Below are 27,787 nucleotides of genomic sequence, written 5' to 3' on the forward strand. Positions count from 1 at the left end.
TGATTTGCCCACCCTAAATTGCTCTGGAATAAGATTCCCAGATACCTATAGATTTTCACTTGTTGGATTTCTTGCCCTCTTATTTTCCATTTCTCTAATTTCCAACCATTCGAGAAGACCAAAATTTTTGTCTTCTCATAATTTATAGAGAGTTTGTTACATTCGCAGTAAAGGATCAGAGAAGATATAAGACGTTTCAGACCCAAGCTCGTTAATGATAGTAGGACAGCATCGTCTGCGTATAATAAGAGAGGAACTGGTTTCTGATTAAGTTTAGGGGCATGTGATTCTATTTTTTGGAGGTGATCTGGCAAGTCTGATAAAAATAAATTAAATAGAAAGGGAGCGAGAATACACCCTTGTTTTACCCCTTTCGAGTTTGGGATGTCTGATGAAAGGTGACCTTTGGTGTTAAGTTTGACTTGACAGGTATTGGAAGAGTATAGATTTTGTATTAGAATCAATAAGCGTTGATCAATTTTTAATTCTGTGAGTTTCCTCCACAGCTTTGGGCGGTCAATTGAGTCGAATGCACCACGAAAGTCTACAAAAGCAGCATATATCTTAGATTGCCTTTGGGATCTATATTTTTCAACCAAATGCATAAGTATAAGGCAGTGGTCTAATGTAGAGCAACCTTTGGAGAAACCTATTTGTTCTTTCCCTGGTAAATTTAGATTTTTCATCCAGGTAAGAAGTTTAGATAAAAGGTGCTTGGCGTAGATTTTCCCTATCACTGATAATAGGCTTATCGGTCTGTAATTCCTTGGTTCTTTTGGGTCACCGTTTTTAAAGATTGGGATAATTATTGATCTTAACCATATCTCAGGTATGATCCCATATTTATCTATGAGAGTAAACAATTGAGCTAAGGGTTCTGCCCACCAATCTATATAGGTCTTGAATAATTCTATTGGTAGACCATCTGGCCCAGGAGATTTCCCCGATTTGAAATTTTTAACTATCTCTCTAATTTCCTCTTCTTCTACCCTTGGCCACTCCTGGAGTTTATTGATTTTATTTTTAGTGGTCTCATTTCCTTTGAGTTCACTGTGTAGATTGTTAAATACAGATGTGAAGTATTGGGACCATTTGGATTCTGCAATTGGTGGTAGAGTTAGTTGGTTTTCGGCTTTCAATCCTCCGTACACCAGGTTCCAGAACGCTTTGTTGTTTTTACTCTGAATTGAGTCGAGTAATTGTAGCCATTTTTGGGTTGCATATTTCTGTTTCTTTTCGGCCAGAATGTAATGGTATTGTCTTTTTTCATCAAGATAAGAGGGCTCTAGTTTAGCGCGATTATTTTTAAATGTTTGGCGCAGCTTTCTTTTTAGCTGGAAACATTCATCATCAAACCAAGGGCTAGCGCTATGTTTAAGTACCCAGACTTTAGGTGGAGTACTAAGCTCTACAAACATTTGGAAGATTTCATTATAAATTTTTGGAATATCACTGTAGGGATTAGTGGTCTTTAAGTTGGATAATACTTGTTTTCTCAGGTTGGCTGTAAGTTTTTGCCCCACTGCTGCATTCATTTCCTGGGACCATTTTAATTGGGTCATTTGTTTGTATTGAGAAGGTTCTATGATATTGTACTTGGTTATTTTGGTTTCGTCCTTTAAGTTAATAGACAGCAATAATGGCTGATGGTCGCTTTCGGTACGCGTTCCAATTTTGAGGTCCATGATTGAATTTATAATATTATAAGGGACAAGAATATAGTCGATGACACTGCATCCTCGGGGGGAGAAGTATGTAAACTCCCCGCTTCTATCGCCTTTTGTTGAACCGTTCACAATCTGCAAATTAAAGTTGTTACATAATTCAAGTAGGCGTAAGCCTTCGTTGTTTACAACCCTATCTCTGGAGAATCGTCCTATTTTCAGGGCATGTGCGATATCATATTTCAGGGCATGTGCGATATCCTGCATATTTTACTATAACCATTCAAATCAATTTCCCACTTTTACATCAAATATTATTTACTCTGTATAATTTATTTTTAATGTTGCCAGCATTTTCAGCTATGTACAATTGTTTTCCATATATTCAATAAACATTTTCCACTCTTTTTAAAATATGCGTTCTTCTTGTTCTCTTATTCTGTGGGTTAAACTTGAAAGTTCTGAATATTCTAACATCTTAAGTTGCCAGTCCTCTTCACAAGGGACCTCGCTCACTTCCCATTTTTGGGCCAACGAAACACGGGCCGCTGTTGTTGCATACATAAATAAACTTTTCTGACACCTAGGAATTTCTGTCTGAGTTATTCACAACAAAAAGGACTCTGGTTTGGGGGGGGGAACGTAAAGTTAAACATTTTCTTCCAGCCCATTATAAATCATTTCCCAATATTCTTTCACCTTTTTGCACATCCACCACACATGAAAAAAGTTACCTCTCATTTATTTACATTTCCAACATGTATCTGATTCTGCTTTATACATCTTAGCCAACCTACTGGGGGTTAAATACCATCTATGAATCATTTTCAAATTTCTCTTTCAGAGAATAACACGCAGTAAATTTCAGATCACTTTTCCAAAGTTTCTCCCAGAGGTTTAGGTCTATATTGTGTCCTATATTGTGTGTCATTGATGGTTTAACCATCTCGTCTTTTGTTTCCCATTCTAATAAGAAATTATACATTTTAGACATACGTTTATCCTTATTTTGTAACAGTTCTTTGACTGATCCTCTTTAAACTGGGCTAAGTTTCCATGGAGAGGTAGCTGGGTCACATGCCAGCCACCAGAGGGAGAAGTAATCATTCATCACCAAGGCAAATGTTTTTCTTTTAGGAATACACAGCATGTCCATCTTATTTTTTGAAATCTGTTTTTAAAATTTGAATACTGCTTCATTGTCAAATCCCACAAGCCAGGCATGGCCAAACTTGGCCCTCCAGATGTTTTGGGACTACAACTCCCATCATCCCTAGCTAACAGGACCAGTGGTCAGGGATGGTGGGAATTGTAGTCCCAAAACATATGGAGGGCCAGGTTTGGCCATAATAATAATAATAATTTATTATTTATACCCTGCCCATCTGGCTGGGTTTCCCCAGCCACTCTGGGTGGCTTCCAGAACACTAAAATACAATAACCTATTAAACATTAAAAGCTTCCCTAAACAGGGCTGCCTTCAGATGTCTTCTAAAAGTCTGGTAGTTGTTGTTCTCTTTGACATCTGGTGGGAGGGCGTTCCACAGGGTGGGTGCCACTACAAGAAGGCCCTCCGCCTGGTTCCCTGTAACTTGGCTTCTCGTAGCAAGGGAACCACCAGAAGGCCCTCGGCGCTGGACCTCAGCATCCAAGCAGAACGATGGAGGTGGAGACGCTCCTTCAAGTATACTGGACCGAGGCCGTTTAGGCCGTGTCTGCTCTAAGCAGTTTGAATGGGAATAATGGTGACCTACCTCATGGGGTTGTAATGAGGGAAGGTACAGTGGCGAGGTTCTTAGCCAGGGGTCCCCAAACTAAGGCTGTCCACTTCTGGGTCGGAGGAGCACCGGAAATAACTTGTGCGCATGTGCAAGTGTTATTTCCGGTGCACATCTGGGTCGGAGGAGGCCTGTGCACATGCGCACAAGCTATTTCCAATGCTCCTCTGACCTGGAAGTGAGCCAGAAATAGCATATGGGCACACGTATGGGCACGCGCTCCCCTGCCCTCTGAACCACCGCTCAATTGGTGCTGGAGACACTGCGGCGCAGTAAGTTTGCTAATCCCTGTTCTTGGCAATGCACCCTTGTTTTCACAAGCATTGCAAAGCTTTCACCCCCAGTTTTGGATGCAGAAACTGCTATTTGGGATCAATAAAAAACCTGAAATAAATAAATAAATAGCCCAAATCAAAGGACCTTTCCGAACTTCACATACCCTTTTGGCCATATCCAAGTCCCAAGAATTCATAGCCAAGTTTATATATTTAAGGCCATTATAGCTTCATCTCTTGCTATTTCAACCACATGTACCATCTTGCGGACTGCCTTTGCTGATGAGCACCGGCTATGGAGCGAAAGAACTGCCAAAACTTGTACCTGCATTAATATGACTTAATGCACATGGTGCCAGATTTGCTAGTAAATTATGTCCATTATACATCTTTGGCTATCCTTGGCAAGGTATGGTCCTTTCTCCCAAAAGGCCTATAAAGCTGTTGTATGGATTAAAAACCCACCAAGCTATGCAAAGCCCAAAAGGTTAAGTCAAAGTAGGGATCTGGCGAAAGGATCAAGTCTATAAAACCTCTTGCACCCAAGCTCAGGGACACTTTCCCATGCAATAGTCCAAACACTGAGCTGGAGGGAAAGAGAACTCCAGTAGCAATTTGTTGCTTTTATGACGCCCACAAGCACCTACAGATGTGATCTCATGTAATGAAGCATGTGGCCCTAAGCTGGAATTATTTGCAAACAGCGGGATCTCCTGGCAGTGGAAGTGGCGCTTGCTGTGTTATGAAGGACCCCCCTCCCTTGCAAAACCATGCTTGGTTAACACCTATGCCCTGTTGAAGTTGGCACTGCTTATTTTCAATGGGAACAATGCCAAGCAAACAGATGGAAATGAATCTAGCCATGCCAAAGAGCGAGTGTGTTCATCAAATCCGAACATTAGGGACAACTTCCCTTCCAGGAACGCAAATGCAGCAGGCAGTGCAGAGGGCTTTGAAATAAATCTTGGGTTAAAAGAGCGTGTTATCCTTTTAAACGTAAGGAAACCCACACTGAATTATCAGTTTGTTGTGGTGTTTAAAAAATAGCTTAATTATGGGTCTTATGTTATGAACCTTATGAGCTAAATATTTGGGGTAGGGGACTTTGTGGAGACATGCTTCCTCGATATCAAAGGAGCAGGGATAAAGAGTCAGTTTTCTCAGTTTTCTCTGCCTGGGCCCAATGCTCAGAAAACGCTGTGCCAGGGGTCTGAATACTTCCTTGCTGAAGGGAGTTCTGGTTCAAGGCCAGTGTCTTCCATCTGTCTATCTATCCCAATGAACTGAAAGCCTCCAGTATATATGCAAATGTGCATCTCTTAACAATGAGTTCTGCTTGCAGTAAATGACAGTCAGAGGCACATGAATTCCCCACCCCTCAAAATGGTTCATTTGTTACATTTTTATCCCACCCTTCCTTTTTATTCTTGCAACAGTCCTGTGAGGTAGGTTTAGGCTGAGAGGTTAGGACTAATGATTTAAGCCCAGGTCTCCCTGTTTTGAGGGACGCGGGTGGCGCTGTGGGTTAAACCACAGAGCCTAAGACTTGCCGATCAGAAGGTCGGCGGTTTGAATCCCCACGACGGGGTGAGCTCCCGTTGCTCAGTCCCTGCTCCTGCCAACCTAGCAGTTCGAAACCACATCAAGTGCAAGTAGATAAATAGGTACCGCTCCAGCGGGAAGGTAAACGGCGTTTCCGTGCGCTGCTCTGGTTTGCCAGAAGCAGCTTAGTCATGCTGGCCACATGGCCCGGAAGCTGTACGCCGGCTCCCTCGGCCAGTAAAGCGAGATGAGCGCTGCTACCCCAGAGTCGGTCACGACTGGACCTAATGGTCAGGGGTCCCTTTACCTTTACCTCCCTGTTTTAGTCAAGGATTCTACTCACTCTGCTATACATATTATGCTCCCACCCCCCATGCTATCCTTTAGGAAGACCATACATTCGCAAACAAACAAAAATCCACTTGTTGAATATGGGTGATTTTTATGGTTGTTAAATTGTGCAATCTGAAGCTTGGGGGGGGGCAACAAGAGGACTCACCTGCTTTTACTGCTCCCCCAGAGCCATGGCAGACTCATAGTGGCAGGGTATAGGTGAGATCAGTTTCTGTTATCAAATCGGAAACTGGGATGACTTCCGTACATCTGGGACCGTCTCTGGAAAATAGGGACACTTGGAGGGTGAGACACTGAAACAGTGAAGACCTAGGGTTTGTTCCCAAACACAAGTTTGGATCATTAGAGTATGTTCTCTCTAGATGGACCCAAACATCTTGCTGGACAGTGAAACAGTGAGAGAACACGCTAGTGAGCAAAAGCTGTATTTTAAAAACAACTCCAGGCCTTCGCTGTTTTAATGTGGTTTTCAATTAACTTTATGTTCTCACTCTTTCAGTGTCATTTTAAGCTGAGATGCAAATAGTTTGGGTTTATTCTGTGACTGCTTAGCCAAAGCTATATGTTTGCTGGTACAGTGGTGCCTCGCAAGACGAAATTAATCCGTTCCGCGAGTCTCTTCGTCTAGCGGTTTTTTCGTCTTGCAAAGCAACCCTATTAGCGGCTTAGCGGCTTAGCGCTATTAGCGGTTTAGCGGCTATTAAAGGCTTAGCGGCTATTAAAGGCTTAGCGGATTAGCGGCTAAAAGGCTATTAGCGGCTTAGAAAAAGGGGGAGGTAGCGGGGAAAAATCGGAATACTTGCAAGACGTTTTCGTCTTGCAAAGCAAGCCCATAGGGAAAATCGTCTTGCGAAGCAGCTCAAAAACGGAAAACCCTTTCGTCTAGCGGGTTTTCCGTCTTGCGAGGCATTCGTCTTGCGGGGCACCACTGTATATGATATGGTTTGGATTTGTTCTAATTGTATTTTTAAAGTCCCATGATTTTGTTTTGTAAGCAGCCTAAATAATTTTACTGAGGGGCCGCCATATAAAGAAGAAAAAATATCCAAAAGAGGGTTATGCTGTTCTGATCTATTTTCCATGCACAGGTGCCATTGCATTCAAGCCTACATTTCCTCATTTGGATAATTTCCAGAGGGGTAGCTGGAATTACCCTCCTGCAGCAAAAGCGACAAAGGGCTCTGCATTGCATGAAAGATCAACAAATTTATTTATCATGGCAGAAGTGTTTGTGGACTGCAGACCACCTTAGCAGATACATTTGGAGAAAGGTGCGCATAATGCCTAATAGTGCACAACCATCACCTTATTATGCCACATGCAGCATGGAAATTAACCATTTTTCCGATGCTCCTAATACGGCTTTTGCACCTTTAATAGCTGCAGGCAAAGCTGCATTAAGTCAGTCAGTACAGCATGAGACTCTTAAATCTCAGGGTCGTGGGCTCGAGCCCCACGTCGGGCAAAAGATTCCTGCCCTGCAGCGGGTTGTATGAGATGTGACCCTCGTGGTCCCTTCCAACTGTACAATTCTCTGTTTTCAGGGAGCAGTCAACAGGTGGGACACTGGGGCTTCTCCCACCCACTTTCCTGGCAAAAAGAAAAAATTGCTGGCATAAAGAAAATAGCAATCTGTGGCATTTTCTGCCTTTCATGCACACAAGCACCCCACCCTACAGTTATGGAAAGTGCACGTCTTTCAAGAAGTTCTCACCATCCTCTCCATTACTATTATCAATATTCTGTTGGGAGCTGCCCAGAGTGGCTGGGGGAACCCAACCAGATGGGCGGGGTATAAATAAATGTATTGTTGTTGTTGTTATTACATTGTTGTTTAGTCATTTAGTTGTGTCCGACTCTTCGTGACCCTGTGGACCAGAGCACGCCAGGCACTCCTGTCTTCCACTGCCTCCCGCAGTTTGGTCAGACTCATGTTTGTACTTTCGAGAACACTGTCCAACCATCTCGTCCTCTGTCGTCCCCTTCCCCTTGTACCCTCAATCTTTCCCAACATCAGGGTCTTTTCCAGGGAGTCTTCCAGGGATTCTTCTCTTCTCATGAGGTGGCCAAAGTATTGGAGCCTCAGCTTCAGGATCTGTCCTTCCAGTGAGCACTCAGGGCTGATTTCCTTCAGAATGGATAGGTCTGATCTTCTTGCAGTCCATGGGACTCTCAAGAGTCTCCTCCAGCACCATAATTCAAAAGCATCAATTCTTCGGTGATTAGCCTTCTTTATGGTCCAGCTCTCACTTCTATACATCACTACTGGGAAAACCATAGCTTTAACTATACGGACCTTTGTTGGCAAGGTGATGTCTCTGCTTTTTAAGATGCTGTCTAGGTTTGTCATTATTATTATTATTAAATTTATTATTATTATTATTATTATTATTATTATTATTATTATTATTACTACTACTACTACTACTATAGCATTATTACAGCATTATTACAGCATTATTATTATTACAGCATTATTATTATTACTATAGCATTATTGTTGCTATAGCATTATTATTACAGCATTATTATTATCATTATCATTTAAAAAGCGGGTTTTTCCTTGTCGATACAGCTAGCATTCTTTCCTCCTTTTATTCCTATCACAACATTATGGATTAAAGTCGCGACGGAAGCGACCTTAGGAACGTGTCACACGCCTCCTTTTTAATTCCTATTAAACTTCCTCTGCCCCCGCCCGCCCCTTCTCATCCGGGCGCTCCGCCCCTCCGGCGCCTGCGCGGAGAGCTCGCAGTCCCTTCGACCTCTACCGCTGCACCAGCTCAGCCGGAGGAGCCTCTGCTTGCCGCTGCCGGGTTCGAGGTAGGCCCCGGATCCCCTCCTTGTATCCGCCTCCATCGGGGAGCTCAGCCTTCCTCCCGCTCCCAGAGCGCTGCCGGCCGGACTCCTAAAACTCTCCTTTCTCCTCCCCTGCAGCGAGCCAGACGGCCCAGACCCGGGACCCCCCAGCCCGTTGCTCCACCGGCCCGCCCGCCCGCCCGCAGCCATGTTCGCCTGTGTCAAGCTCGCCGCCGGGTCTCCCGTCTTGGTGAGTTGGCAGCGGGGCCTGCGCATTGGTCAGGGTGGGTCGCTTCCCCCTCTTGCCCTTGATTTTTTTTTTCCTTTGCAAAAGGTTGGGGGCGTTGATGGGTTTTTTTTTGGGGGGGGGGGTCTGGACTCTGGGACAGAGGCGATCCCCGTTAAGTCATTCATTTGCAGGGCATGTCTTTTTGCAAGGAGTCATTTGGAGGGCATGTCTTAATGGTGCTTTTTGCAAGGAGACTTTTGTCTCATGCCTCCCTCCTCTGCCCTCCATGCTGCTGCCTGGGCTTGCTTTCCACGTCTATCAGCGTTTCATGCATAAATTGAAGGTCGGTGCGGCCCTCCTTGCAAAATGCACACCCCCCCCAGTTGGCCCACTGCTGCAGAAAGAGGGTGGAAAAACTGGGTGACCTTAAAAGCAAGTAGGTGATCCAAGGGCAAGAACAGGCCGCAGCAGCCTCCCAGCCATTCATTCATAAGGCCTTTCCTCTTAATCTGTGCTTGGAGGGCTAGGCCGCTAGGGTGAATTGACAGGTCGATCTGTCAATCGACAGATCAACTTATAATGCGGAGGAGGGGTGTCGCCGGATTCGCTGGGAACTGGTTTCCTGGTCTGGGGGTGCTTATCTGAGGCCGCTGACTGGTCTTGGGGTGTTAGAGTGCTTGGTTGCCCCACAAAACGAGTTAGGCTGAATTTGCCAGGCCTGTCTTTTAATGGTTCTTAGGATTTAAATATTAGAATTGCTTTTGCAGACCTGTAGGGTCGGGAGTGACCTGAAGGTCATTGAGCACAGCAGAGTTGCAGCACTCTTAGGCAATGTGTGCCAACGTTACAAACGACAGTGTGCTACAGGAGCTCTGAGCTTTCTTAGTGGTACCTGTAGAATGAAGGCAAACAGGAATTATGTGCCGTGGGCTTGTTTGCTTGAGATGTTGCAGACAAGGGCAGATAGAAGGATTGTTGAAATAATAAAATCTCACCTGGAAACACTTTCCCCACTCTTAACCTGCCTCTGAAATCTGTCCTAAAAGAAAGTTAGTCACCAAAGATGAGCTGTCTCTGAAATCTCGCTGTTGGTTATGGCGTTAACACTTGATAGCATGGGAAGGAGAGAAATAGAGGAGATCCTTGCTTAGAGTCCCAACTAGATCCTTATCTCAACAGCAAAAACACTTTAATACCGTAGGGGAATACAAGGTTCTGATGAGCTGTGTTATCCAATCCACGTGTGCCAAAAGTGAAGGTCAGACTTCAAGAGCAGTTTTTTCTTAGGGGCATTGACTTTAGCTGTAGTCAGTGTAGTAAGCATGACTGGAGATCAAAATTGTGCCTTTGCAAGTCCTGATGAGCCATTGATGAGCTTCATGGAATAAGAATTTTCCTCAATGAATGGCCTTACCGAACTGTGATTGTAAAGAGAACTAAATGCCAGGAATCTAAAAGCTGCTGGGATGTTGTGTAGTTATTGCTTTGAAGGATATGGTTGCAGAGTTTTGTGAGAGTGTCCATTACTTTAACACACTTCTTCATCCTCCCCCTTTCTCAGATGCGCACTGGATCAAGAATTCTGTACAGACCAATTTCTGCAACGGTGTTGTCTAGGCCAGAAGCCAGGACTGCAGAGGTACCTTAAACAATTCTGTAGCTTCCTAAATGATCTGGTGAGCCCATGTGTTGTTGCCTTGTAATAGTAAAACTTGCCACAAAGTGTCAGATTTTAGTTTTTGACAAACACATGCTGCCTTGTGTTTAGTGTCTGAACTTGGAACAACACAGACCTGCAGCTGAGTATGCGTAGTAAAGTGTTTATTTGTACTCTGCTTCTGAAGGAGCGTCTCCACCCCCAGACACTAAGGTCCAGCGCTGAGGGCCTTCTGGCAGTTCCCTCGCTGCAAGAAGCCAAGTTACAGGGAACCAGGCAGAGGGCCTTCTCGGTAGTGGCACCCGCCCTGTGGAACACCCTCCCACCAGATGTCAAAGAGAAAAACAACTACCAGACTTTTAGAAGACATCTGAAGGCAGCCATCTTTAGGGAAGCTTTTAATGTTTGACAGACTATTGTATTTTAATATTTTGTTGGAAGCCGCCCAGAGTGGCTGGGGAAACCCAGCCAGATGGGCACGGTATTATTATTATTATTATTATTATTATTATTATTATTATTATACCAAGGATCTTGAAGTTGCTTATATTTTGGTGTGTTTCTAAGTGGTCTCCAATCTAGGTACTGTTCAGAGTAGCTTAGGTTCTGCCCCACCCCCATATGCCTTCAAGCCATTTAGTGGAAAATGCACAGTAGATGGCTTAAACCTGTCTTGCAGAATTTCAGTCCGGTAGGAATAATTCTTCCAGGGCTGTGGGATTGCGTCATGCTGTCGATGGTTCCTGATGGGCAGAAGTTGTTAGGGACATCAGAATCATAATTGCTTTGGGCACTTTTCCCCATGGTTCTTTTTTTTAAAAAAAAAATCTAGGAAGAACCTAACACTTTGAAAATCTTCTCACTCACCTGTCCAAAGAAATGTGTCTTAAAGCTCCCCTTTCCTTCCCTGCTATAAAAGCTTGTGACTTTCGTAGTACAAGCCTATAGCAAATACTTGTGCCAAATGTAATCCAATTCTTCTTGTTTCTTTCAGGGCAACACAACTTTCCTTACTGGTGCTCAGAACACTGGCAGTCAGCTAGCACTAAGGGAGTTTCAAACTAGTGCTATCAGCAGGGACATTGACACGGCTGCCAAATTTATTGGTGCTGGTGCTGCCACAGTAGGAGTGGCTGGTTCCGGTGCTGGTATTGGAACAGTTTTCGGGAGTTTAATCATTGGCTATGCCAGGTAATGGTCCTTTATTTCTAACTTTCAGCATTATACTGAAAGGGGTTCAAGTTACAGCATTATTTTTCCCCAGGTTCAGGATACTGTAGCTTGTTCTGCTCACCCACATGGCACAGTTAGCCTGGCTGTGGCTCCCAGAGAAGGCTGGAAATAACTCTGCAGGGCTTCTGCCAGCTCTGCATTTGTCTTCTCCCTGGGATTAAGGAGGAAAGCTCCTTAATACTGGGGACAGAATTGGGTGTGGATGGAAGGAAGTTTGTCAGAAAGGCTGAGCACTTGCCCCAAGCATAAGAAGGAGTAGCAAATTAGACCTGTCAGGAATTTGAAGACCTTGGGGCTTGTATAAAGTAACAAAGCATAACTCATTCTGTTTACTTAATGCATTTCTTAACTGCCGTAGAGCTGAAGTTAGAAAACTTGCAGTCGCTTAGAAGACTTTTAAAAACCTCTACAATCATTAAACAAGCATAGAAACAGCAGCTATGCTTTTTATAGTTAAGTCGGAGTTTAAGATGATCAGGATGCTTAGCTGAACAGAAAGATCTTTGCCGTGTGCCTAAAAGATATTGTTGTTGCCAGGCAAGCCTTCTGAAGGGAGCAGTCTACAATTCAGGTATTGTTCATGGAAGGAAAGCCTTCTCTTACAACAGGGGTCAGCAATTTTTTTCAGCAGGGGGCTGGTCCACTGTCCCTCAGACCTTGTGGGGGTGTGTGTGAACGAATTCCTATGCCCCACAAATAACCCAGAGATGCATTTTAAATAAAAAGACACATTCTACTCATGTAAAAACACACTGATTCGTGGGCCAGATTTAGAAGGCCTTAGTTTGCCTACCCATGTCTTACAACTTACCTCTGATAGAGGTGGTGGTTGGGGCAGGACATCAGCCAGTTATCTCAACACGTGGGCAGCTTGATATGGGACTAGACACCTCCTGTATTGAGACCAAGGAACTGGCAGAGATGAAACTGTTAAAGCCATTTGAAGCTTTTCTTTTTTAAAAAACAACACTTTTGCCTCATCTTGGTCCTTAACTAAATGTTTACAATTGAAACTCTTCAACTGGAAGTGGGAGGTCTTTAAAATCTCTCCCTCTAAAATGGATTATGGTTACTAGTGCTGATGGGGAATTGCATGCATTAGGGGAAATCTTTAATTTTCCAGTTCTAAACTTCTTAAATACTCTTCTAGATTGTATAATAACAGCATACTATGTCAGTGGTTTTGGCCAAGATAACAGATTCAGATTTAGGTAGAGACTGTTGGGTAACTGAGCAGGAGCCACACAATGTCACTAACAAGTTTGGTGGGTATCACTTTTCATGGGAAGAGGCAGCTGAAATTACTAACTCTTGTGGTAAGTCTTGTGTAGCCACAACATCCCACTTTCTGAGTAGCTTTAGGGTGGTTTTTTTATATATTTTAAAAGACATACAGCCTTTCATTTCAGATTATGAGACGGAATAGTAAAAAACACATTTTAAAATTGCAATACAAAATAAAACAAAGCCATAAAATTAATAAATAAAAGCAACTGGTGCTAATGACCAACAAAGTTGTGTGAAAATAAATTGAGTTTTAGTAAGCAGTGCAATTACATAATTGCTGGTGCTTGTCTTTGTTCAGAGCAGGTAGAGGGGACTTTTGGCCCTCCATATGTTGGTGAACTACTGTTCCCATAGTCCCTGGCCACGCTTGCTAGGGCTGATGGGACTTGTAGGTAGAACTATCTAAAGGTTTCCCCACTTCTTCCAGAGGAAATGTTAAGACTATGCACTTCACATGCTTACACCTGCCAAATAGCATTGCTTTCAGCAACAACCACATGGTTCTCAGCCTTTTCAGTCATTTGAGCTGCTGGTACTTGGCCGAGAAGTCATGCTGAAACTTGTGTAAATTATTGTTTAGTTGCTGTGTAATAAGCCTTGCACACAAACTTTTTTATTAAACCCTTTGTGTAAGCAATTTGCTCAATAAGCCGGTAACTTTTTTCCCTCGGCATAGGTTATAATATTGATGCATTTGGTGAAAAGACTTGCTTCAGAATAAATGCAAACATGACTTTTATCTTTTATTTCAGAAATCCTTCACTGAAGCAGCAGCTATTCTCATATGCTATTCTGGGATTTGCCCTGTCCGAAGCCATGGGTCTCTTCTGTCTGATGGTTGCTTTCTTGATCTTGTTTGCCATGTGAAGAGATCTGTGTGTAACATTGGCATTAATGAACTACAATGTGATTCTGTGAACCTGGGTTCGAAAAATGTTTATCATGGAATGTATGCTACTTCCAAAGCAGCTTAATTAAAGATGGTAACGAGTTTAAACTCTGCCTGTGTCATGTTTGTGTTTTGACTTTGTCAAAAGTTTTCTCAAGCACTGCAAGGTCTAAATTTATACCTTAGAAGGGGAAATCCAGATCAGGGAAATTGAGACAAACTCGGTGCAACAGTATTCTAAATCTTGACAGATCATATTATACAGCTTTATCATGCAGCGAACCTGGCTTCCATAATTATATGTTGTATTATGTCACAAAGTTATGGAACTTGCTAATATATATATATATATATGCATCTCCATAAAAGCAAGCTACCTGCAGTGCTTTAGTAAATGTAGGTAACTTGCCCCTAATTCATATAGCAGATCTTGGACCTTGTCCTTTTATATGTATTCCAGAGTATTCATGGACCTTACAATAAAATTGTCTGCGTCAATGAGAGGTTCAGTCCAAGGAAGTGAAGATAATAAGTAAAATACTTACACTGTAACATTTTATGAATGTTTCGCTCAGGAACGAGGAAGATCAGTAACCACTAACTTGTCTCTAAATAGAAACCTCAGTACTGTCTAGAACTTGAAGCTATCATTGAACATTATTAAAATTATCACCAATGTAGTGAATGTTGCTGCAATCATAAGGATCAGTAGTTCAGTGAGGGAATTTAAGCTGTTTTCTTTGGTGCTGCATGACTTCTGTCAAATGCAAATCCAGGCTAAATAGGACCATCTGGAAAATTAAGATTCAGGTAGGTAGCTGTGTTGGTCTGATGCAGTTGAAATATATATAAAAAATTGTCCAGTAGCACCTTAGAGACCAACTTAAGTTTGTTCTTGGTATAAGCTTCGTATCTGAAGAGGTGTGCATGCACACGAAAGCTTATACCAAGAACAAACTCAGTTGGTCTCTAAGGTGCTACTGGACATTTTTTTTTATATTTGGAAAATTAAGGATGCTCAAATTCTTGGAATAGCTTGGCTTTTGTTGCTTTGCTGCTGTCTGGCCTAGAAATAGCAAGGAAAAGCTGGAATTTATTCAGATAATCATTGAGAGGTACTGTCTTTCCTAGGGCAGTCACCATAATCTAGAAACCCTGCTGCAGAAGGCAAAGAAACAGTGCTGAAAACAATGTTTTCCAGGTATAAGGATGTACTTGCCAGCACCTTTTAATTATGCAGCTGCATTCAATAGGAAATTCATAATTGAGGATTCAAGCAGCACATCAAATTATAGTATGCAGTAGTTGGGATGGGGGGGTTAAGTTGGGATGGGGGGTTAAGCTAAATGTGAGCTGGTTCAAACACTGGCCGTGGTGTTTAGAAAGCCCAGCACCTTCACAGCCTTATCCTACTTGAAATACAGGAATATTGCTGAACTACAGGCTTTAGTAAAGATCACTCAAACATCAGGGAATGGAAGTAATAGCACTTAAATGCTTATAATGAAATTATTTTTTGAAAGGTGATTTCAGTCATTCTGGTGGTTTCTGTTGCTTTTACTGTTTTTGTTTTAAACTTCCACCTGTTACACAGTGCTCTTGTGTATGTTTGCTTCCAGCCAAAGCCTCTCCCCATGTCATGAAAGACATTTTGGAACCATAGAATTGTAGAGCTGGAAGGGATCCCCCAAGCGTCAGCTAGTCCAACCCCCTGCAATCTTGCTGAGACCTTGGGAGAGCAGCTGCTTCTCAGGCAGAACTAGGCTAAGCTGGCCACTAGTTCCACTCACACCACTTAGCTCAGTGGGTTGAGCAGAGGACTGTTAATCTCAGCATGGTGGGTTCGAACCCCACACTGATCCCTGCATTGTAGGGAGTTGGAATACCAGGGTTTCCCAAACCTGTCTCTGGCTGTTTGGGGACTACAACTCCCACCATCCCTGTGCCTAGGGATGATGGGAGTTGTAGTCCAAAACCAGCTGGAGACACAAGTTTGGGAAAGCCTGACTAGACAATCCTCTACTGTTCTAAGGCAGATTTCTATGGGGGAGGGGGAAACGTGTCCTTTCCCTCTTGCAAGTACTAAGACCAGGCACCCTCAAACTCGGCTGGCCCTCCAGCTGTTTTGGGACTACAATTCCCATCATCCCTAACCACTGGTCCTGTTAGCTAGGGATGATGGGAGTTGTAGTCCCAAAACAGCTGGAGGACCGAGTTTGGAGATTGCCTAAGTCCAGGAATCCCACGTCACGTGTACACTTGTAGAAACCAAAAGCCTCTTCATACACAATTCAATGGGCGAGTAACTCTCCCTGTCTGCTGCTCAGACTCAGAGCTTCTCGCGCAGCCGCACGGAGAAGGCGCGCGCGGCATGTGGGGGGCGGAGGGGGGATGGCGAGCGAGAGGCTGACGAGTGCGCTCGGCTGTTTCCGGACGGAGCTTCGGTCAGCGGCCCCGCCCTCGCGGCGCCCAACAACCACGTGTCAACCCGCTTCGGGCGCCAGTGCGCGCGCGTGTGTGTCTTTTCTGCCCCTTCCTTCCACAGCCCACCCTCCCCCTCCCCGCCAAAGCTCCTTGTCACGTGACTGGCTGCATCTTTTCCTACGGGGTAAGGCGGCGGCGGCGTGTTGGTGGTGGATACGAGGGGAGGGGGTCCGGGCGGAAAGAGAGCGAGAAAGAAAGAGATGTGTCAGTGAGTTCCCGCGAGATGTGACGGAAGCCTGTGGGGGACACGGGCGGCTTTAATGAGCGGCTTTCCCGGCGGTCGTGAGGGGTGAGTTTTGTGTGGGTGGCCTTTTTTTGAGGCGGGGAGGGGATGGTGGTAAACATAGGAGGTGGAGAAGCCGCTGCCTCTTTCTGTGTGTAATAGCTCGGGGTGTGGCCTTACCCGAGCCTGGGCTAGGGGTGGAAGTCGCCGGGCCCTGTTTTGAGGGGAGGTGGGGGGAGCCTGGCAGGCTGAAACATGGCGCCGCCGCTGCTCTGCATAGAGAGAACTGAGCGGGGTGGGTGGGAATTTATTTATTTTTTGCGCCCCTTGGCCATAGAACGCCGCGAGCTCTGGAAAGCCGTTGCTGGCCGCCACTAACTGTCACAGAACGGCGGGGGGCGAGGGGAGTAGGCAGACCGAATTTGGCTCCTACCATTCGTTCTCTCTCCCCCCCCCCCGTTTCCCCATTGCCCTTGGTGCCGACCACTCCATCACCTCCCTGGAAGGAACGTTGTAAAAGAGCCTGACACACACGCAGCGCCCGGTGTGTTGCTGGAACAGGTCACAGTGGAGGGTTTTTTTGTGGGGGGGGGGGAGTGCAGGGAAGCGCTTGCACTGCAGAGAGAAATGTATGTACACACACACACACACACACACACACGATAGTTCTCGCTGATAGATGGTGCCCTGAGGCCTGGTCTCTCTCTGCCCACCCCCGTTTTTCTCTTTTTTCCTTCCCCCTCTCCCCCCCCCATTTCCTCCCAATTGAGGAAGGGTGGATGCTGAGCACACCTGCGAAGTTTCTCCTTAGGACCATGCTCCTGTGGAAAGTTGGTGGGTGAAAGCACGCAATACCTTCCAACATTTCTCCAATGAATGTAGGGACATCCTAAAGGAAAAGCGGGACGTTCCCGGATCACAGCAGAAACCAGGACAGCTTTTGTAAATCCAGGACTGTCCCTGGAAAATAGGGACACTTGGAGGGTCTGAAGCATACACAGCTGTCCCCATCCGTTTGCTGCAGGTAAATGAGTTCAAACAGTTACACTTAGTGGGGGGGGGGTAAAAAAATACTCAGGCATGTGCATGTACCTATTTACCTGCTTAGGTTTTGTGCTCTCCAAAGCAAAGTGAAGGAGGGCAGAACTTCAGCAGCAACACATGGTGTGTTCAGGCCCAAATGTTGCTTTCCCTGAAGCTGCTGAAGTGTGTTGTGTTGTGTTGTGTTAGAGAGAGATCACTAAGGGACTGCTGGTAGGCTGCTACTAAGGTGACTGCTTGTTGTACCACAAATCTTAGTTATCAGAGTGTTGTACCACAAATCTTTGTTATCAGGCTGTGTCTCATTCCACATTTTAGTTCGCTGATAGGTAGTGTTTGATAAAGTAGTAGTGGTAAGTTGCGTTGTGGTTCTTCATAGTCTACTGATAAAAAGGCAAGGAAATTGGAGACGCCTCTTCTGTATTTGTTTATTTAAGGAATTTCCATCCCATCCTTCAGCCAAAGAACATTTACTTCCTGTAGAGCAGTAAGAAAATGACATGCCTTGCCTTCTGACTTAAAATATGCAAAGCATCTGGTTTTTATTGTGTGAAGTTAGCATAATACAGCATATCTCAGTTTAAAGTTTTACAACCTTGGTGTCTCAAAACAAACTTTTTCTGTAAGTTGCTTCATTACCACTATGATGCGCTTAGGTCAGGTGTATTTGTGTACATTCTTTCCCCCATTGCCCTTTATATAAAATAACTAATTCTGCATCTCCTGTTAAATCTCTGAAGAATTTTCTTGGGTATATGATTCTGGAGTATAGGAATATCTTTATTGAATTGTAGAATTCTGTCTTCAGTTTTTCCATTCAGATAACCCACCTCCTTGTTCCCATTGGCTTGTGGTAGATGATTATGGGATGGGAGTTTTCTTTAATTTCAAAGCTGCTTTTTTTAGTAGCAGCATAAACTAACTATGGAACGAACACACAGAACACATACACAATTATTTAGTGTTCTCTAAAGTGTAAGGTGATTGTTACATTATAGAGCATGCGGATCATTTTGATTGGGTGGCCAAGATGCATTCTGTAGATATAGATAATTCTGTAAATCAAGAGAATCAGTAGATTCTCAAACTGGGATTGTTGACACAGAAGAGTGCGGATGTGTTTAAAGTTTCAGAGAAGCAGAGGATCCTGAGCCAAGCAGATTAATACATCCTAGCAGAATTCTGGAATTGCATTCACTGATGTCTCCAGGGAAGAGGCAAGACAGCCTTGCATGAGATGATTGGGCTGATGGGGGCAACATGTTTCAGGAAGCAGGTACTTTTGCGCAGCAGCAGGTTTGCATGTCACATAATTAAGGAAAATTTCTCCTTGTGTGTTTATATGGGAACAAATACTTGGTGCTGGGCATGTAGCTGGGAAGTAGCAAGAGCAAGTTTAGAGAGATGTCTTGGCTTAAAAGGTTTTAGAAACCCTGCCAGAAACAAGCAGTTTATCATGGCAAGCAGTTTTGTAACTAATTGAATACAGTGGTACCTTGGGTTAAGAACTTACTTCGTTCTGGAGGTCGGTTCTTAACCTGAAACTGTTCTTAACCTGAGGTACCACTTTAGCTAATGGGGCCTCCTGCTGCTGCTGCTGCTGCACCGCCACCGCGCAATTTCTGTTCTCATCCTGAAGCAAAATGCTTAACCCGAGGTACTATTTCTGGGTTAGCGGAGTCTGTAACCTGAAGCGTCTGTAACCCGAGGTACCACTGTACTTTATCAAATGCATGTAGCACAATAACACCTGAAGTTGTTATAACTGTGGTCACACAAGACACTAGAGGAACTTGCATACGTTGTTGGTGCAGATGACATGGCAAACCTCAATTAATCAAAAGTAGAAGCAAGGGCTTCTGAAATCCTCCCAGTCATTTGGGAGGAGGCTGGGGGAATGACTGTTGCTGAACAAAGTGACAGTCTGCCAGATTTTATCAGGAGGTTCAGTTCTTTCACTTGTAGCATGAATTAGGGTGGCAGGTTTTTATTACACCTATTGATTAACTTATCAATGCCACAACAGTGTTTGTGTTATCATCAACACTGCTTTGTGAATGGTCACTGTTAATAGCATAATTATTTCTGCCTTTGCTTTCCCGTTCTCCTTACTGTTTACAATCCAGTCCCACCCTCAAATGTACATGTGGGTGTGCATAAAATAAATAATCAGGACAGTACTTCATGCATCAGAAGAAGTGGACTCTATCCCATTAAAGCATATACCATAATATTTGTTTAAGTCTTCTGGGTGACACAGTACTCTTTGTTTTTGCTGCAGTAGACCAACATGGCTTCCTTGTGAAAACAATTAATCTTGGCTAAGAGCACCGTTCCCCAACCTGGTGCCCTCTAGAAGTTGCTAGATTACAGTTTCTATAATCCTTGACTGTTGGTTATGGTGGCTGGGGGTGATGAAAGTTGTATACTCCAAAATATCTACCACACCAAGGTGGGGAAGCCAGCATTAACAAAAGTATTGATACTTGGAAAACTGTATTTTAAGATATAAAGCTAAAGTTTATAACATTTGCTGATCCTTGAATGAGTTTTGCTTAAAAATTATGTGATAATCCACTTCATTGATTTTCAAACTATGTTCTGGGAGAACCTGAGGCTTAAGGAGCTTATTAGCAGTTTGTGAATGCGAAGAATGCTAAAGGCAAAAAAGTTTTGCTGAAAGGTGGCTTGGCAGCCACTACTCATACATCTCTTGCAATGCCCAACCCCAAGAGAATGTTGTCTGTGTATTAGGGTGTATGGTTCTTTCAGATGGGGTGACAGCAAGGCCCAAGAGTCCTAGGATTTTCAGAAATGTCCAGAGGTTCCCTAGTTAGACAAGTTGATATAGGAAAAAAGTCCCTGAAGGTAGAAAATTTGAAAACCACTGACCTATTGCAGTTTGCAATGCCCCAGTTATCGTCAATATTCTAGTGTATCGGTAGATGAAAATACTTTCATATGCACTCCTGGTGTAATAGGAAGAAACTGTTCAGAATGGCTTCCCTCAATTATGACATTTCTTTAGTAGTGTCTTTAGGAACTCACTTAAACTGAAAGCGAAATTTAATAACAGATGTATTTCTCAAAGTATCTTACCAGAAGTGGATATAAATATATAGTGTGTTTGTTGAAGAAGCAATGATTTATAAATACAGAAATTTCCCTCCTTTCAAAGTTTCTGAATAATTTGTATACTAGTGTCCAAAACTGTGGAAACCTTTTGGAAAAAAGTGTATTTTCGAGGTTTAATGGCTCATAACACTACTTTTTTTTAAAGTAATACCATAAAATACCATCTGGACTTGAGGTGCCATTATTTGCCCTTCATGCAATGAAATACCTTTTTCCCCCAAGAAAATCTTTAATAAAAACCATTAGAAAGAAAGAAATTAAAAGAGCAGGCTATGCATGGATTCTGCTCCTGTTATCTTCTCCTTGGCCACTAAAATATCGCCTACCTCTACTTTGAAAAGGTTTCTTTTGCCGTGCCCTTTGCATTTATGGTGGTCATTGTGCTATTGCTTGGCTCAGGGGCACTATCCAGTGATCTGAAAGAATGAATTGTACTAGCTATCTTATAGTTTGCTTCTTGGCATTTCATTCTAAGCCATCCTTGGGTTTCCTTCTCTCCTGGAGTAGAAAAGTGAAGTGAGGACTTTTGAGCACTGTGCAGTAATATGTTGTTCATTAACATTAAATCATAATTTAAAATAAACTATGGTTTAATATGATGTGCAAACTGGATAGCTAGTCATTTTATGTGTGGAAGGGGCTGTACTTTTTGTTCTTGTTCCTTTATCTTCTTTAAGAACACATGTCGGGGGGGGGATTTAAGAACTCCTGAATGAGTTGTAACATGAGAATAACAGTTACTAACCCACTCTCAAATTGCCTTAATATCAGGATTTATAATATTATGTAGCAATTGGCTTTCACCAGTGCTGGAATAGAACTTGCCATTTTGCTGGAGAGCCTCTAATTGTTCTTTGTTAGAAAGTAACTAACAGTTTCTTTATAGATCAATGTTTCTTCTTAAAATAGTTTTTAAAAATCGCTTTTACTGTGCTTATGCCTTTGGGGATTTCATGGCACGTTTTAGACTTTAGACATTGGTTTTTTCAATAGCAGGCATGGATTACTAAGGTAGCTTGTTCTATCTTCAGGCAGATTTCTCTATCACACTGTGTTGAGCGTTCCAGCAGTGCAAGCATTTCAGTTTGCAAGGCAGAATGATCCCCCTGCCCTCCCACTGCAAACTGTTACAGGAGGTCTCCTAATCTGCACCAAGCCTATTGCAGGGAACACACGTTTGGGGGAGGCCTCATCAGCAAGAGGAAGTCCTTATTGAGGGCTTCTGCTGACAGGACTTGTTAGGTGAATTCTGCCCACTGAAAGCAATACATTTGATGCTGCATTGGTTAACCAAAGTCACAGATAATGTTGGTGCTGACCTTTAAAGCCCTAAATGGCCTCGGTCCTGTATACCTGAAGGAGCATCTCCACCCCCATCGGTCAGCCCGAACACTGAGATCCAGTGCCAAGGGCCTTCTGGCGGTTCCCTCATTGCAAGAAGCGAGGTTACAGGGAACCAGACAGAGGGCCTTCTCGGTAGTGGCGCCCACCCTGTGGAACACCCTCCCTTCAGATGTGAAGGAAATAAACAGCTATCCTATCTTTAAAAGACATCCGAAGGCAGTCCTGTTTAGGGAAGTTTTTAATATTTAATGCTGTATTGTTTTTAACACACGGTTGGGAGCCGCCCAGAGTGGCTGGGGAAACTCAGCCAGATGGGCGGGGTACAAATATATTATTATTATTATTATTATTATTATTATTATTATTATTATTATTATTATTATTATTATTATTTGTATCCTGAGTATGACTTCTGCAAATGAAAAAGCTCCTATTAACAGCAGACTATAGATCCATTGAACAATCTTGTTGGTAGAAGGAAAATAGAATTTGGGAGAATATGTTGAACTGAAGTGGAAAGAAAGGAAGGTGGTTCTGATGCACAAGTGGAGACGGCGGTAGAACATATGCCCGCACTGCCCAGGGCAGGTGCACTCCTGAGGGGGCAAGGCACAGAGGGTGCCCTCCCAGGCACGAGATAGCCAGGAAGCTATCTGGAAGCTCCTGCAGCCAATTGGAAGCTGCAGATAACAACAGCTCCCCCGCCATGGCTCCGAAAGCCAGCGGGGAAAGAGCGGTGTGCGCATGCATACTGGTGCGCGCGTTCCTGCGCATGGCCGATCCAGCCCGCTAACAGAAAAGTTTGCTGACCCCTGCTCTGGATAGTGTCGGGATAGGAGATGAGATTGGATAGTTCAAATAGGAGGCTTGCTGAGACTTATAACTATCTTTAAGGATAAGTCCAGAGTATACATTTTATTCCCTATGAATAGGTTTGACTTTCTCCAGGTTCGTGTTTACATGGGCAAGCATAATGTGTAAACAAGGCTTTTATGGATTTTGCCATCTAAGGTTCTATGATTACAAGCTGGAGGAAGTTCCATCATGATAATAGAATTTACTGCTTTCCATATTCACATTTATCTAGTTCATCATGTTTGCCCATATCCATCATACCCCAGGGATTGTCAAGAGTATTTACTGGGGCAGAATTATTTCATGAACCCACCTCTAGTCTAATCTACCTCATAATGTTGTTGGGAAAATAAATTTGGTAAGGACAATCTTTTTATTAGAGAATGTTTGATTCCAGAGTTAAGGTACAGGCCCTGAAGCAGAATATACCATTCTCATGGAAATCGGGTGCATCCACTCCAACCATTTAAGATATGGTAAAAAAGAGATAATTTAATAATTGACTTTCCCTTCTTGATTTGCAGAACCACTGTCATGAAAAGGAGGCTATAATAAATCGTTTACCTTATGAAATTTGGCTTACATGTGAAATCTGCCAGGTATATATATATGTGTGCATGTTTTAATACATTTATATTTTGTTTTACAACACAGTTTCTGTGAGCAATTGTGCCAGCAGACACAATAGGAGTTCCCCTTCCTGTCTTCCTTCCCCCACCTTTTCCAGAGGTTTCCCAACCCTCCATAGCAGATTTGGAGGGATGGTGGGGGCTGTAGAGAACAGGAGAACACTCATTTGTGCGAGTGGGCCACCACAGTTGGATATCTTATATTTTGCAGAAATGTTTCCCAGCTTGCCATGCAGAGGAATGTGTCAGATTCAGTTTCACATCTGCGAGGCATAAATACCATAAACTATTTGGCTTTCATGGTGTTCCTCACATGATTTTGAAAGCCTACCTTAAAAACTGTTTAAGTGTTTGTTGAAATACTGCTGCTTTTGAGACTTGGTCATAAAGAGACATTTTATAAGGGGGGAAATACCAATACACACCGACTTTCTTCTTGCATTTGTGGAGGATGTTAGTTTGTTGACTTAGAGCAATTGCCTGGACTCACTGGATATGTTTGTTATTTCAATGTAGGTAATACAAGGACCTGTGGAATATGAGTGATGACAAACCCTTTTTATGTACTGCCCCTGGATGTGGACAGGTAATACATGTTAAAACTATCTGTGTTAGTTAACAGAGAAACATTTGTTATATCAGAGGAAGTAGTTTACATTTCAGTTTGAGTCCTAAGAACATTTTTACTCATTGCCTAAAGATCTGTAACAGTCAAGCTCTGCATGCTTCTTTGCTGCACATGTTCAACTACTTGTTTAAATGGATGGCACTGTAAGCTCTGAAAGCCAATGTTGCTTATTTGGGATGGGCAGCAGAGAACTCTGTCACCAAAGCCTCCAAACGAGCATTGTGTGGTGGTGTTACTGACTATACTGAGCACCACACCCCAATCCAGCAGTGAAAGCTGCATAGCTTCAAATATCACACATTAATAACTACTTTCGTGAGAGCTCTTGATTCAAGGAGGGATCAGTGTGCAGAGGGTTGGATGAAGAGGGGATAAGAACTTGTATATGATGTCAGCAACTTTTAGAATTGCTAAATGTTTTTTGTAGATGACAGAAAACACAACTTGGCTATGGTATTTCAAAGAAAAATAGAATAATTGAAGAATTACCAAGATCCTCAAGGTTACCGAGTGATTTCTTGAGCTCTCTTTAATTATATATAAAAAAGGCTTGTTGGTATTTTATCATACTGGACTGTTATCTTCATTTCTGTAAGGGGATTTCACCTCCCCTTTATTCCTGTTCTGTATGGGCTCTTCTACACAGCCTTTGAAAACCCCATGTTTTCCAAATCCGTTTTGTTTATTGTTTGTGCATCATAGCCTCTGTGGTTCTATACCACTGCTGTTTATCAACTGATTTCACTTTTCCCTGTATGAGGACCATACATTCTGCTCATTTGTTTCTCAGATCTACTTTCATGTTGAAAACCCCACCCCCCAGAACCCTTGTCATTAACATATAAAGTTGAGGACACTCCTTTCTGTCTGTTTGCAGCAGAAATTAGGGGGAAACATGCACCCTACATTTTCTTTTTCAGTATTTCCATAACATTGTTTGATTACTGCTGCACTCTGACTAAACATCGTTGTTAGCAATGCATTTTAGTGATGCACATCTCTACCTCACCCTACTATCAGCACTTAGACAGTATGAAGCCTTGTTTTCCCCAGAGCAGCTATGATGGATGTTTCACCTGCTTCTGAACTTTCCCTTCGTGAGGCTTTGATGGGGCATGACAAGGACAGAATTTTGAGTTTTTTACAGTGCAATCCCAAATGTGTCTATTCAGAAATACAACCCATTGAATTCAATGGGACAGACTCCCAGATAAATACATCCTAAATTCTTGTGAAAAGGATGTAAGGGAGGTGGAGAAAGATGTGTGGTTTGTTCCAGCCCAAAACCAGGAGTAGGGGAGAGAAAGAGAGAAAATACAGTCATACCTCGGGTTATGAACAGTGCGGTTTGCATGTTTTTGGGTTGCAGACCGCACCAAACCCGGCAGTACCGGGAGGGGTTACTTCCGGGTTTCGGCGCATGCGCTAAAGCACAAAATGACATATTGTGCAGAAGCGCCGAATCGCGTCATACGTGTGCGCAGACGCGGTGCTTCAGGCTGCGAACACTGCAGGTTGCGAACGTGCCTCCCACACGGATCACGTTCGCAACCCGAGGTATGACTGTAAGTTCACTGCTCCAATCCAGCTTTCACTCCCTTGCGAAAGCTGAGATCCGAGCATCACTTACATGGAAGTTGGCCCCACTGAATTCAGTAGGACTTAGTACTAAGTAGATGTGTGTTTGCCCACAAATAGCTTTGGGGAAAGGGGTTTTTGTGGGTGGCTGCGCTACTCTCCTGCAAGTTTGTTTGCCAAGAAGAGCCATAAGAGAGTTGCAAGGAGATGGTGGATTATTGTTGCAGTCCAGTTTTTGCTCTCCTTGCTATGGTTGGAATCTCAGCCCCATTTACCTGGGAGTAAGTTCCATTGGACACACTTCAAAGCAATGAGTGAGCAGGAGAGCTCTTGCAAGTTGGAGGAGTAGGGAGTGAGGATAGGGCTTTGGGTTTGGTGTGCTAACAACGCAGTCAGGCACTCCTACTCATATTGAGTGCAAAGGATCTCCCTCCCAGGTAAATCCACCTGGAAAGGATAGAAAGTTGCGCCTGGAAATGGGCAGAAGCAGAAGAAAAACGAAGCAGGGAGGAGCAAAGTCTATGTGACGTGGTTGTGGGCACAGCAAGGAAATCCGAGACAAGGCAAGAAACGGTATATGCCTAATGCGCTTCATGGGCATATTATATTGGCATGTGATGAAAAACTGTGATACTCTCGGATGGGGGGGGGGGATCAAGTTTTTGCTGCAGGACATCCAAAATGTAAACAGGAGAGGGGAAACATCATGTGGCTCATGCCCCAAAAAGGCAGGAACAAGCAAGTTAAAACCAAGTTTTGAAGACATGCAGATGAGCCCAGTACATAAAAACATTTTACTGCATCCTAGTGGAAGCTCATGTTGCATGGTCAGTGTTCCTTCTAATGGAATGGCTGTTGCAGTGGTAGAATCTATTTTGGGTATAATCAACTTCAACAGCAAATTAAATGTAGTTTCTTTGATTTTGAAAAAAAGCAACTTCTTAACCTTTAGACTGATTCAGCTACTTCTTTCTGCATTTGAAACTTCTCTCTCAGCCCTGAAGTCACTTTAGAACAACATCAGCATGGTTCTTAAGGCTGTTTGTAGTAGCATTTCTGCAATGTGTTTTCCACTGAGTTCTGTGTTTAAAACTGATTTAATTAAATATCAATGTTACAGAGAGAGAGAGGAAACTATTGTGCTGCTCAGCTGGCTACCACGAGCAGTAACCATGGTTTGTTCCTGTTTGTTTATTTGTTAAAATATTTACCACTTGCAGTTTGTGTGAAGCTCAGATTGGGACAACATGACAAGCCAGGCTCTGGCTTGTTTCATCCACAGTGGCAACAGGAGCAGGAGAGTAGCACACATCAGTTTGTTTTTAAACTATGGTTTAATGTGACATGCAAAATAGACAGTCACAGCCAATAGGGCTGTTGTACTTGTGGTCTGCATTAAGCCCTTTGACAGCAGAGAAAGCTTTCTGGCCATGCCAAGTCAAGTCCATTGCAAGAATAATACAGGTCAGTGCTAGATTTAAAACAGATTAGCCAGTTTGTGAAAATGGTGTAGGGTGAAGTTCAGCAACACTCATGGCCAGCTATACTGATGGAGCCTTAGCCAATTCATTGTAATGCAGTAGCTTAGGAGCAATTACCGTATTTTTCGCCCTATAGGACGCACCGGCCCATAGGACGCATCTAGTTTATTTGGGGGGGGGGAATAAAGGGGGGAAAATTATTTTTCCCCCAGGCGTGGGGCTGGAGCGGGGGATGCTGCTATCCACAAGCCTAGGGAGCCCGGCGGGAAGTCCCGCTGGTCTCCCCAGGCTTGCAGATATCTGTTCCCCGAGCTTGTGGGGCTGGCAGCCTCCAAACCAGGTCAGGGAACAGCAGGAAGGCGCGCTGCACCTCCCCGCTGTCCCCTGAGCTTGTGGGGCTGGCGCTGGGGAGAAGCTTCCTTGCTGCCCGCGGGAACTCCCGCCGGGCTCGCAAGGCTTGTGGACACCTGCGCGAACCACGGGGCGCCCTCCGGAGGCTTCAGCAAGAGCCTGCATTCGCCCCATAGGACGCACACACATTTCCCCTTCATTTTTGGAGGGGAAGAAGTGCGTCCTATGGGGCGAAAAATAGGGTAATATTCAATATTTTAAAATTGGGTACACTAGTTTCACCTTTGTAAATCATTCTATATACTGGACTATTAACAAATGTGAGAAAACA

General features: G+C 43.6%; 2 protein-coding genes across 9 annotated transcripts in view; both read left to right on the forward strand.

Annotated features, from left to right (window-relative positions):
• The first annotated feature begins 8,313 nt into the window (after nucleotides 1-8,313).
• On the forward strand, nucleotides 8,314-13,815 carry ATP5MC3 (ATP synthase membrane subunit c locus 3). Its single transcript, XM_081184102.1, has 5 exons — nucleotides 8,314-8,436; nucleotides 8,551-8,662; nucleotides 10,203-10,280; nucleotides 11,293-11,489; nucleotides 13,571-13,815. Exons 2-5 carry the CDS (start codon nucleotides 8,621-8,623, stop codon nucleotides 13,683-13,685), a joined length of 432 nt encoding a protein of 143 aa, XP_081040228.1. The 5' UTR covers nucleotides 8,314-8,436; nucleotides 8,551-8,620; the 3' UTR covers nucleotides 13,686-13,815.
• A 2,457-nt stretch (nucleotides 13,816-16,272) lies between these two features.
• ATF2 (activating transcription factor 2) overlaps nucleotides 16,273-27,787 on the forward strand; it is a 38,445-nt gene continuing 26,930 nt past the window's right edge. For 2 of the 8 annotated variants that reach the window (XM_081180903.1, XM_081180907.1), the window contains exons 1-3: nucleotides 16,323-16,480; nucleotides 23,314-23,388; nucleotides 23,935-24,004. In XM_081180903.1, the coding sequence (XP_081037029.1) occupies nucleotides 23,957-24,004 (48 nt within the window). In that variant the 5' untranslated portion in view covers nucleotides 16,323-16,480; nucleotides 23,314-23,388; nucleotides 23,935-23,956. The other 6 variants (XM_081180908.1, XM_081180904.1, XM_081180909.1 and 3 more) reach the window with 6 other exon arrangements.

This window comes from Podarcis bocagei (assembly GCF_964188305.1).
Source record: "Podarcis bocagei genome assembly, chromosome: 1".
Classification (NCBI taxonomy): Eukaryota; Metazoa; Chordata; class Lepidosauria; order Squamata; family Lacertidae; genus Podarcis; species Podarcis bocagei.

Coding starts and splice junctions, on each gene's coding strand:
- ATP5MC3 (XM_081184102.1), top strand. CDS start 8,621: ATGTTCGCCTGTGTCAAGCTCGCCGCCGGGTCTCCCGTCTTG. Junction 8,663..10,202: donor CCGCCGGGTCTCCCGTCTTG/GTGAGTTGGCAG, acceptor CCCCTTTCTCAG/ATGCGCACTGGATCAAGAAT. Junction 10,281..11,292: donor CAGAAGCCAGGACTGCAGAG/GTACCTTAAACA, acceptor TGTTTCTTTCAG/GGCAACACAACTTTCCTTAC.